Source organism: Thamnophis elegans, chromosome 7 (genome assembly GCF_009769535.1).
Source record: "Thamnophis elegans isolate rThaEle1 chromosome 7, rThaEle1.pri, whole genome shotgun sequence".
Classification (NCBI taxonomy): Eukaryota; Metazoa; Chordata; class Lepidosauria; order Squamata; family Colubridae; genus Thamnophis; species Thamnophis elegans.
In genome coordinates, this window is record NC_045547.1 from 37,498,555 (window position 1) to 37,511,095 (window position 12,541).

Here is a 12,541-nt window from a genome sequence, read left to right on the forward strand (position 1 = left end):
TTTTCTTGCTGTATCAAGAGTACATTACTGCTTTTGTTTTTTTTTAAATTATGAAATTAAAGAAAGATCAATTATCAGTTAATGATACTGGATAGGACAAAAGTGTTGTAACCGAATTAACATTTTATAATTCCAAAGTACTAATAATCTGTAATTCAATTTGAATTTATATTTTGTTTTTCCAAAGATAATCTGAGTGACTGACAATAAAATACAGATAAAAGAACAAATAAAAGTAATGTATAAAAGTGCACTAACAACTACAGGTAAAACTTTAAAATCTACCGCAGCAGAGAAACCAGTTGAATTAGTAAAAATGTGTCTAAATAAAAATCTATTTGTCACCTGCCAAAGAATAACAGAGAGAAAGTTGGTATGCTCTTTACTGACAGAGAGTTGCATTAAAGCCTGAGAACTATCACTGAGGGTGATGGAAAGTCCTTTCTCAAGTATCAGTTAAATAATTATTGGTTTTGTTCAATTTAGATATTGTACACGAAAACCTAAAAATGGGATCAGATGGTGAAAGTGACCAAGCTTCTGGAACATCATCTGATGAAGTTCAATCCCCAACAGGTGTTTGTCTCAGGAACAGGATACACAGACGGATATCTATGGAGGTAATCTAGTTTTTCACAGGAGAGGCATTATCCTAACAAAAGACTTGGGATTTGTTTGCATTACCTTTGTCCCTGGTAGGGTGTTTTAAAGTAAAGCTATTGATGTTCAGAGTAACTGATCCTGTACAACAGATTTAATCTGATTTTTTTAAAATTGAAGGTTATTACTGAATGTCTAATGTATAAAACATAACATGCCCTAGATAGAATTTCCATCAATTCTGGCCAGTTAGCTACTGGAGATTGAAGTACTCTGTCACAGCTGAAAAGGAGCAGGTTGAAGAAAGATAGTTTTGATATAACATTACATTTCTTTCTTGTAAATCAGATTTATTCATTCTGATTCCCTTCAGGTATATTAGGGAAACATGATGAAAGGACATGGGCATAGAGTTCTGAAAGACGAAGGGCTTATTGCATTTCTTATAACTTCCAACCAGGAAACTAATTTTTCTGGTTAGAACTGATAGACTGTTAGGTATGATATAGTCCAACACATCCGAGGTCTAATACATTGAGGAAGGTTATTCAAGCATTGAACTGTTTGACAACAAGTTCTGTTGTAGCAGTCATTGGAGCTGTTTTCTATTTGTAAATATGTTTTATCACAAAGCACTCTATAGGTATAATTAAGAGGAAGTAGGAAAATAAGCCTGGAGCAATTTCATCTTCCTTAGCAGATTTGTTGACATTTAAATGATTTTATCTGAATAAAGAAAAGTGTGAGGTTAGGTTAGGTTAGGTTAAGTTTATTTATAGGCCGCCCTTTTCCCTGAGGGGACTCAGGGCGGCTTACAACTTATATAGGAAGGGGAAACATACAAAGACATATAGGACAATACATAATTAAAAGAGTAAAGCAACATTCATTCAACATTCGGGCGGGGATGGAATATAATCTTTAACCCCAGGCCTGACGGAATAGCCAGGTCTTGAGGGCTGTGCGGAAGGTCTGGAGGGTGGTGAGGGTACGAATCTCCACGGGGAGATCGTTCCAAAGGGTCGGAGCTGCTACTGAAAAGGCTCTCCTCCGCGTAGTTGCCAGTCGACAATGACTGGCAGATGGAACTCGGAGGAGGCCCAATCTATGCGATCTAATGGGTCGTGAGGAGGTAATTGGCAGGAGGCGGTCTCTCAAGTACCTAGATCCACTACCATGAAGGGCTTTGTAGGTGGTAAGTAGCACCTTGAAGCGCACCCGGAGATCAACAGGTAGCCAGCGCAGCTCGCGGAGGATAGGTGTTATGTGGGCGAACCGAGGTGCACCCACAATCACTCGCGCGGCCGCATTCTGGACTAGCTGAAGTCGCCGGATGCTCTTCAAGGGCAGCCCCATGTAGAGCACTCTTCAAGGGCAGCCCTCAGTGAGACTAGACAGAATGCTGCCTACTTTGAATTTAGTACTTGATTTTCTTTTCCTCTTTCTTTTTTAAATACTTTATCTCAACATTGTTCTGTCATACCCAAATCTAAGGATTCTGAAATGTCTGTTGATTTTAAAATTACAGGAAGAATAGCATACATTGCAACTGCATTTATGTGTAGTGACAAGCCATGGTTTACTTTGTTCTGCTTTATGGAAAAAGGCACTACTGGATGAATTCACACTAAGCCTGAAAGTCCAAGCCATATTATAGCTTAATATAATATTTGTTTGATTTCAATAGCTATGATGATGAAAATTCCGGACAATCAAAATAATGTTGCAGCAGCTTCTCAAAATATGAAACCATAAGATGAACAGACATGATTTAGAGGTTGATACAAGCATTTGTAAATAGATTTGTAATAGTCAGTGTATCTCTCTAGGGTTAGAGTTAGAGTTGTCAGGCAACTGGGACAAAATGTATTTTAATGTATTCTTAATAAATACATATTTCCCCAAACTTGCTGGGAAGAAATAAGAAAGCAAATGAAAACAAATAATGCCCATTCCCCCCACATCCAGTTCTAAAAACACAAAAGGCACTGTTCTTTGTCTTTCTAGCTAATAGTAAGACAGACATGATTGTGATATAGCAAAGAGAACGCTCAAAATAGTCTATAGTCATTATTTTAGCAAAGCTAAATAATCATGCTATTGTTTCATTTGGTAGATAGGCAGTGAGGCAAAATAGTGTAGCATTTTTCAATGTATATAACCATCAGAAAAGTTCACTCCACTCTTTCTATTTATTCTTTCTGTATATCAGTATCTAATTTTTGTTATATAGACTATTTTTCTAGAATGTGTCATTTTGGAGCTTTGCATGGTCCAAAGATTTTGCCCAACAACATGTCAGGAAATGATATTCCAGAGGTTAGATCTGACTTCTTAAAATCCCTTTGCTTCATTCCCACAAAAATGTACTTCCGCCTTCAGTATGATGTAGCAGAGAACTTTAGTGAAGTACTTTGTGATCAAGAAAGTATTGTGAAGCAGAAGTAGTCCTTGAGGGAACCTGGTTGTAAACTATTCAACTATTTGAATCACGTTTAGCAACTGTTTGGAAATCATTGGAATTTTAATGTAACTTGTATAAAAATATATGGCTTCACTGTTTTGAATAGTATTTCTTCCTGGCACAAATTACTTTTTAAAGAAAACTTCATACAAACAGCAGATACAACAGTGTACCCCAAATTGGGTTCTTCACTCAAGTGATTTCATTTACTTGTATTGAATTGGCCAGCCATAAAATAACTTTATTTGCTGTTTGCAGAACACTTGTATGAATGAAAATAGTACTACTAAAAGTTAAATAATAAATAATGGCCCAGGAAGTAGGTAAATATGCTTCAAGAACATTTCCTCTCTTTGGACTTAAAGGTCCAAAGCTCATTTGGGAAATCAAAGTTAGGCAGATTTTTGTAACAACCTTGGAAATTGAGCTACAACTGAAAATATGGTAATGTAAGCTTTAGTTTGAAATGTGTAGCTTTGAACACCTCTTACTCATGAGGCTTTCATTTAATGCTGCTTATTAATCTGCACAATGCTCCAAAACTGAGTACAATGGGAAAGCTCTTGACTTCCCCAGATTTTTCTTTTCCTGTTTAAAAACGGAATTGTGCATGACAGTAAACAAAAGGAGGAAAAAGTACTTAATTTCCTTCATTTATAACAATCTGTACGAATGCCAGTATTTGTGGAAATTGCAGTAAAATTTGAAATAATGTTTTAATTGTCAATTTAAGAATATAAAGTATATTTAAATTAAGTTTCTAATTTAAATATAGATTCTTTTCATTGTGGCTTTCTGAATTAAACATTTTCTTCATTAAAACAGAATTGCTGTTTTTCCTGTGATTTTCTTAGAGCTGACTCAAAAGCTTAACTATGATTTGGCTAAATCAGTAACCAAACCAATATGTTTAACATGATTGACTAACATGTTTTCCATATTCAGCTGAGTGATAAACATTTTGTATTACTATAGTTTTAGCTTATGTACCAACAATATAACCAAAGCCTTGGCAAGCTGGTAAAATCTGAAAAAACATAGAAAAAAGGAGGGAAATATTGGCATTCCCTGTTTCAAGTTAAAGATGTACACCTTTTAACATACAGAATAGTCAAAGCATGATATACTTTATAACTCATGGATTAGCAATGCATTATTTGCTGGCATTAGAACAGCCATAGAACACTAGATGGTGACACTGACCTCAGTTATTTTTTAAAGAAATTACATTTTTTAAAGGCTAAAATATATCATGAGATGTCTATTTTCCTATATAAAATCTGATAATACTTGGAAATAGGTACAAAATAATACCGTAGTATGCACCACTTGGAAAAATTGCACAAAGATGCTATAACATATAGTTTTCATTCATTCATTTAAAATTATTTGGGATTTCAAAGCTAATAAAGATGCCTGTGTCACAAGGCCATTGTAATTGTCCCTGGACTGAAAGATTCAGTCAGATATTATAGGGTCTGATAAAATTTGAGGTGAAATAATAAACGAGCAGTTTAGGAGCAGAACTGCTTGTTGTCTTCAGTGGGGATCTGCAATGAAGCAGTGAAAATAAAGATAATTTGGGAGAAAAGATAATAACTTGTATTTCTCATTATGATTCTGAATTAGATCTGCTATTAGATCTTCATTCTGTTGTCAATAGAATAGGGTTAGGGGTTCTATTTATTCATTTTAAAATCACATTTTGGATATGAAACTTGTTCTGTCTCTAAGTATCAGAATTTTTCTCTTTCTAGAAAGTGCCTTATAAACTTGGATTCTCCAATTGATAAGATACTTGTTTCATATATTTGCTAGCATTATGCACTGTCCAGCAGATAACGTATTTCAAACATGACATTTTTCTGATATATCCAGTTAACAATTTAAAAAGATTGACTGGCTAGTTAATTAAAAGAGGGAAGCTTTTATTTTTAATTACCATTCCAATTATGCTAGAATCTATAATTATGAGTCTCTAATATTTCAAAATGCTAAATAAAATATTTTTATGTTCTCTATCTATGGAGTAGTGATTCCACCCCATTTTTGTGGTAACACATTTCTGTTGTAAAATCCGTCTGTTGAGGTGTGTTCTGTTTTAGATGCATTGGAATCTTAAATGTGTATAAAGTACACTCCCTGGAAAAGGCTATATGATGTGACCATAGATGTAAATGGCATGATTTAGGCAATATCAGTTTGTGTGAGGAAACCTGAAGTTGTGCAGCAGATCCCTAGGAAGGAAGACTTAGAAAGTCATGTGAAATTCAAAGGAGCAAAAGAGTTTCTGACAAGGAAAGACATAGTGATGATAGCATTCTACCACGCTATATAGAAATATAAAGAATTTGAGTATATTTATTTGAGAGATTTCTCCTCCTTTTGCCCCTGCTTAGAGCCATTGTAAACATCTTTTTCCAGTATTTTGTGTTAGCATCCCAGTTCAGAGATCCTTATGCATAAAGCATTGGCCCAATATACAATTCTTCATTAAAAATGCAGTATATTTTCTGTGGAAAAAATATTCCTCTGCATAGTATTTCAGAATTAAAAATACAGGCAAGTGTCATGCTTAAATGATTGCATCATGAAGTAGCAGTGAGGCCTACAAATACTATTGGGTGTTACATCTTCCTTAGTAGTAGTGCCTGCATCACAAGAATAAGCAGTTTTGTCAAGATGATTAATTATCATCATGAACAATGCAGAAAAACACAATTGAAGGTCAGTATAACATCATCATCTCTGAAAAGACCTGAAAATTTGAAAGACCAACAAAAGCAAGAAACCATTGTCATGTAAATTGGGTGAGATAGCTGTTTTTACAATGCAAGACTCCTCCCTATTTCTTTTATTTACCTATATTTCGTAAGACATTGAATTACACAGGATGATTAAAATGTGGCAATTACCTAGAATCATTCTTTGCAGTAGAATAACTGACTTTGTGCAAGGAAAGTATTATTCATTTCCATTAGCTGAGTGTGTTCCTGTCATGCCTTGATCATAATGATATAATAAACCAGGAAATGATTTACTATGATTCATATTTCAAAATTGACTTACATTTACTTTTAGAACTTAACAGTTTTTACATTTAGAATTATTTTTTATTTGAGCACAATTTTATTTGAACACAGTTAACTTTTTACTATTAATGTAAATATTTTCATCTCATAAAATTGTCTATTGTGAATTAAACAATGGCATAACTTTTAAAAACTCACTGGTGAGAGTCCTGTGATTCTTCATACAAGGGAAAAGTTGGAGTCTTAACTTTGTCTCGAGCCGAGGTGGCGCAGTGGTTAAATGCAGCACTGCAGGCTACTTCAGCTGAATGCAGTTCAGCAGTTTGGCTGTTCAAATCCCACTAGGCTCAAGGTTGACTCAGCCTTCCATCCTTCCAAGGTGGGTAAAATGAGGACCCAGATTGTTGTTGGGGGCAATATGCTGACTCTGTAAACCGCTTAGAGAGAGCTGAAAGCCCTATGAAGCGGTATATAAGTCTAACTATTGCTTATGGCACAGTGGTCCCCAACCTTTGTGATTTGGCCCGGTTGGGGAGGGGGAAGCGGAGAACTGAACCGGCACTATGTATTTGGAATCAGGCCGCATGAGCAGCAGGTCGTGCACACAGCTCAACTTGTGCAAGGGATGGGTGTGCTTGCACGTATGGACACACGCTGGCCCACTAGTTGCTCAAGTCAAGGTCACACATGTGCATGACCTGCTGCTCATGCGGCCCGATTCCAAATACATAATACACCGTGGCCCAGGGGTTTGGGACTCTTGTTATAGCAAATAGTCTGAGCATTTGTGTTTGGTTTGATTTTAAAAAACAATTTTCAGCAGAGGGTTAAAGTATAGCACAGAACACTTGGAAATCAATTTTCACTAGATCAGTTGTTTCACTAGATTATATAGAGAACAGACTTTGCTAGTCATTTACCACATTTGTATGCAAAAAAGTAAAGTGTGCATTGTGTTGGCCAAGTCTTGGGAACCTCTGACTCAAGGTACATTTACACATAGTCCTTTGCACAATTGATCACAATTAAGCCCAAAATGTATATTGCTAAGTGAGACATTTGTTAAGTGTATTTTGCCCCATTCTGCAACTTTTCTTGCCACAGTTGTTAAGTGAATCATTGCAGTTATTAAGTTAGTAATGTGGTGGTTAAGTGAATCTGGATTTCCCATTGACTTTGCTTGTTAGAAGGTTGCAAAAGCTGTTCACATGACCCCAAGACACTGCAAGTGTCATAAATATGAACCAATTGCCAAGGTATTTTCAGGTCTCGGGTACCATTGTACAATGACCTAGCCGCTCCGTACTAACTTTCAATTTAGTGAGGTTATGAGATTTTACAGTTATATAAAATTTCATAAAAGGTGTGGTTTTGAAGGATATAAGTAAAAAGTATTTGAAGGATATGGAAGGAAAAGCTAATAAAATCACAACTGCAGTTGGTTAAGTTCAGGAGTGTTAAAGAAAAATTGAAGACTTAATTTTAGTGGCTCAAGAAACAAGCTTTGCCAACTAATTCCATGAAGGCAAAAACTCAACATGTAACAAACAACAGCAAATACTGCCTTTGTAATGAAAAGGATGAAACAATTGACCACTTGATCAGTGGCTGTAGGAAAATTCACAAACTGCAGCATTATGATTGAGTTGCCACAGATATTCATCAGAGATTTTGCCAGAGGTTTTGGATTTGAATACAACCACTAAACTACTGGGACAAGTTGAGGTATTTTGGAAAATAAACAGGTTACGGTCTTATGGGACTTTAAGATCCAAACATACAGGCATGTTGTTCACAGCAGACCTTATATAACAGTTATTGAAAAGAAGAAAATCTGATTCATTGAAATTGCTATACCAGGTGAGAAGGATTGTGGCAAAAGAAAGCATATAGTGCCAATATTAATAGGATGCCTTGGGTACAATCCGGAAATAACTGGAGCATCACTTGAACACCACTGGGACTTGCAAAATCACCATTAGTCAGATGTAAAAGGCATTGGACCAGGAACATCCTGCAATAATACCTTTATGACCATTAAGAAATAACATCTGCGTATTCCAGGTCCAAATTTTTAAAATTTTATGAAGAACTCTGAATTTCACTACATGTGAAGGATATTAAGGTAGGATTGCCAGATTTAGTCTGCAAACCATTAAATAGTAGCCCGTAGAAAGTGTTTGTAAATCAGTTACTGGCATGGTTAAAGAAAGCCTTTCTTGCCATTAAAAAAAGTAAAATTCACTTTTGCTATTTTGAGAAATAAAGATTTGATAACAACTTGAGATGAAGCATTGCAATTGTGTCTTTACATAGAAACAGCCTGTTTGCTTCATTTATGTGTTCTTAAACAGTAGCAGACTATGCCTACATCAGTGAGTACTTATTGACATTTTTATTGTTTATAAAATAGAAAATAAAATAGAAACAAAATTTTAAAATATGTATGTCATCTTACTAGTGTTGGTTTACTTCTACAGGACTTAAATAAACGCTTGTCACTACCTGCAGACATTAGGATACCCGATGGATATCTTGAAAAGTTTCAAATAAACAGTCCACCATTTGATCAACCAATGAGTCGACGATCTCGTAGAGCATCATTGGTAAGCTCTTTTACCTGCAATAGATAATTTTACTATATCCTTCATATTTTTATTGCAGCACAGAAGTTTAGATATGCTATAGCAAAATGATAGGTGTCTTAGAGCACTTGCAGCTGTACTGTGATATAATTCATTTAATTAAATGATGTATTAATATTTTCTAAATAAGGCTCAAAGTCTGTATTCACCCATAACACTAAGCTTTAATTCATAATTTGCAAACTAGTAATTTAGATCCTCTTATTAACTAGTCAACAAACATAAATGTTGGCTTATTATAAAGTGTGAACGCAACTGATTTCTAGTGTGAAGCCAACTTCATTATAGTTATGAAATTTGTTTGGAAAACAGGAAGACAAATGCAAGGATGGATCTCACATTGGTCAAGTATAATAATAAGACAGTAATAAACCATGCTTATAAAATACAGGCATTAAACAGCAATTGGGACCACAAGTTTACTAAGACTTACATACCACTCCATAGTGCTTTATAGTACTCTAAGCAGTTTACAAAGCCAGCACATTGCCCTCAACAATCTGGGTCATCATTTTACCAACCTTGAAAGGATGGGAGGCTCTGTCAACCTTGAGCCCGAACTCCTGGCTGTGGGCAGAGTTAGCCTGCAATACTGCATTTGAACCACTATACCACCATGGCTCCAGAAATGGCAATCCTGCAGTTCTGGTTGTCATCGTAACCCAGGACTCTGCAGTTCATTTATCTGGAAGAGACAGAAGTCCCAGGCAAGTAGGCCAGCAGTGAGAGCAACAGATAGACAAGAGTCTTGCGGTGTTCTGGAGTACCAGTGCCACAGGGAGGCAGAGGTAACCGTGAACAGTGCTAGGAGCACAGATGCTGCAAAGGGAATGAAGGGAACTGCATTCAGGTGCTACAGAGTGGGTGGGCAAAAAAGCAGCAACAGTAATTTCCAGCTTCCTGCTAACTTTTCCATTAATTTTGCTTGTGAGAAGCTGGCAGTGAATAGCAGAAATCACAGTCACGTGACCCTGTCTTGCTGCAGTATTGTAATCATGAGCCAGGCACCAAATGCTCAGATTCATCCCTGGATCAGTCATATGTTCCCGGGATGCTGTGACAGCTGGAACTCTTGAGTGCTGCTCATAAATCCCTCTTGTTCAGTTCCATCATAACTTTGAATGGCCTCTGAATGAGTATTCATAACCATGGACTATCTGTAAGTTTTAGCATCGTGAGTAAAGGTAAAATAATCTCTATTTAAATAAATAGGGGGAAAAAGGGTTTTATAGATTTAAAATTCTCCAATTCATTATGAATTATGCAGACAAATTGGTTTTAAACATTATTTAGTATTGTTCCATCATGTTTTCACTTTTAGATACTTGCTGACTATAAGATATTCAACCTGATCCCTTGGGTCTTCCAAATATTTGCCCATCACCCCAGGGCTTTCTTCTAAAGAGCCATAATTAATTTATCTAATTAAAGACTTGTTCAGTTTCAAAGGGAAAGGGGCACCTTGAAATACGTATCTTTTCCAAGGATCAGACCACAGTTGTGGAAGGCAGCCTCAGTGGCCTCTCCCAAGTCAAGCATGAACACAACTACACAAAGAGATGTGTTTGGTTTTTTTTAATCTCTGTTTACTAAATGAAACTTGCAAACACACCCACTTACATTATAGAAACAAGTTATTACCTTCCGGACTTCAGCAGGTTTGGCTTAACCAGAATTCCAATTCAAAGTAGCACATAGGAGACTAGTCGGGTGGAGTCCAAAGGTCAGAGTTTGTAGCAGAATTGTCAGCCAATCAAAGTTCAAAATCAGAGTTGCAGGGTTCACAAGTCAAGGCATATTGAGTGTGCATTAACAGGCATTTGCCCTCAATGGAGAGCTTGTGCTTGCTCTCCGTTTTAATAGAAAAATCCCTTGTGTAGTCTCATTTAGTGGGATGGGATTCCTTCCACTTGAGCAGTCTTACAGAGTGCCTTTGTGCTTCTCTTTGCAGCCCACGGGCTCATGCTTTGGAAGGGGCGGTAATTTAGCACCTTGAATGATAGGTGATAGTAGCTGTATCTGCCGCTTACTGGCCTATCCAACCTCCTCTGCCTGCTCAGAGAGTAGTCTGTCTGTTAGTACTGGAGCTAATTGCTTGTTATCTGACAGTCTTTCTGGATCTGATTCTGGTTCCTCATCGTCAGTCTCCTACTCTGTCTCCAAATCAGAGCCATCCATGACACTATCTACACTGAGAAGTTCCTTACTCTTGAAGACAAACTCTGATATATAAATGTTTTTCAAGTAAAGCATCTTTTCTCTTTCAAATCTGAAGTGCTGCACACAGCCTTCCTTTACTGAATATGTTTCTCCAGCCCAACAGCAAGACATTCTGTAGATGGCATGACCATAATTGGGCATGGAATCACGGTCGTTGAACAAAGCATAGTTAAGTGAAGCACCATGTGACTACTTCACTCAACGACCACAATCCATTCTCTGCCACAAAAGGGTTGCCGTTAAATCCACAGAGAACCTTCTACTGGTTTAGGATGCAGTGGCACATGCAGTTTTGAGTGCCCCACAGTTAACCTGAGTAACACCACTGCTGCACTGGATTCCAGTTGTTTCCAGGTGCAATTCAAGTTGCTGGTTATCACTTTTAACATCTGCAGTGTCTTTTAAACTTTGAAATAAGTCCCACTGGGTTCAGTGCAACTTATTTCCTAATAAAAGGTCAGGAGCAAAAACCCCTGTGGGTGTGTTCTGAACAGCCTCTTTTGTCCTGATTAGACTCCCTATACAGCCTAGTTTCAATTTTTTTTTAAAGATTTTTAATCTTAAAAATTATCACAGCAACAACGGGAAACTGACATGCTGCTACAATGCATACATTTAAGCACAAATGTTTCTTGCAAGAATGCCTCTTGCTCCAATGTAAATCTCAGAGATATTCTGGGTTAATAGAAAAAATTCAAAAGCTTTTCTTTAGAAGTTGCCTAGAAAGTAGGATAACAGTGGTAAAGAGCACCCTAAGTCATTTGAAGGAGTGCCTGAAACAAGCTAATCCATTTCTGTTCTGATAAATGGAGATGTTATCATTCACCAAGCTCCCCATGTGAATCATATTGCAAAGTAGGCAGTCCCCTGAGTTAGCCATTTGGGGAATATTCCCATGTCAATTTCTCAGAATTCTAAATGTACCCCCCAACTGGCAATATTTGTTCACTACTGCCCCAGTGAACAGCATTTAGTTACCATATCTAATTAGTATGGAAACAATAAGAGAAATGTACTATGACTTTTCAAAGGTTTCATTTGTTCATTCATTAATTTAAATTTATTTGACAGCATTATATTGCTGGTGTACAAGTAGTAAATAGAAAAGCCTAAACAAAAAAGTAAATGAATAATAAAAGCCAGTATAAACAAAAATATATCCAAAAATGCCTCTGATAGCTACCCTTTCAACTAGGGCTCTTTGTTAAGTTTAGCTGTTTATGGAATGCAAAAGAAATGAGCTGAATGGACCTCCATGGGAACAGTGTTGTGTCTTCTAGTCCATTTTCAACAGACAATAATCAGATTGAAGCACACTCAGTCCTTGAAAATGAGAATACTGTTATTTTTAATACACTTTCTATTACTCCTATGTTTTGTAAAGTAATAGTTTCTTAATCATATGTAAACAATAATGATATGCCCTGATAGAGATAGTAATAACATTTTAAGACAGCACAAATTATTCTATTATGAAGCTGTGTGGTGAATAGAGACTGACATGAGCAAAGGAAACCATACTACTAAAGATTTAGTGCAAAGAAAGTTCATGTATCTAAGTGGTTTTCTAGCTCTCTTAT

General features: G+C 36.5%; 1 protein-coding gene across 2 annotated transcripts in view; it reads left to right on the top strand.

Moving 5' to 3' along the window:
* CDK17 (cyclin dependent kinase 17) overlaps window positions 1-12,541 on the top strand; it is a 76,219-nt gene that overhangs the window by 43,665 nt on the left and 20,013 nt on the right. For both annotated transcript variants that reach the window (XM_032220739.1, XM_032220740.1), the window contains exons 4-5: window positions 487-620; window positions 8,577-8,702. In XM_032220739.1, the coding sequence (XP_032076630.1) occupies window positions 487-620; window positions 8,577-8,702 (260 nt within the window). The remainder of the gene's footprint in view (window positions 1-486; window positions 621-8,576; window positions 8,703-12,541) is intronic.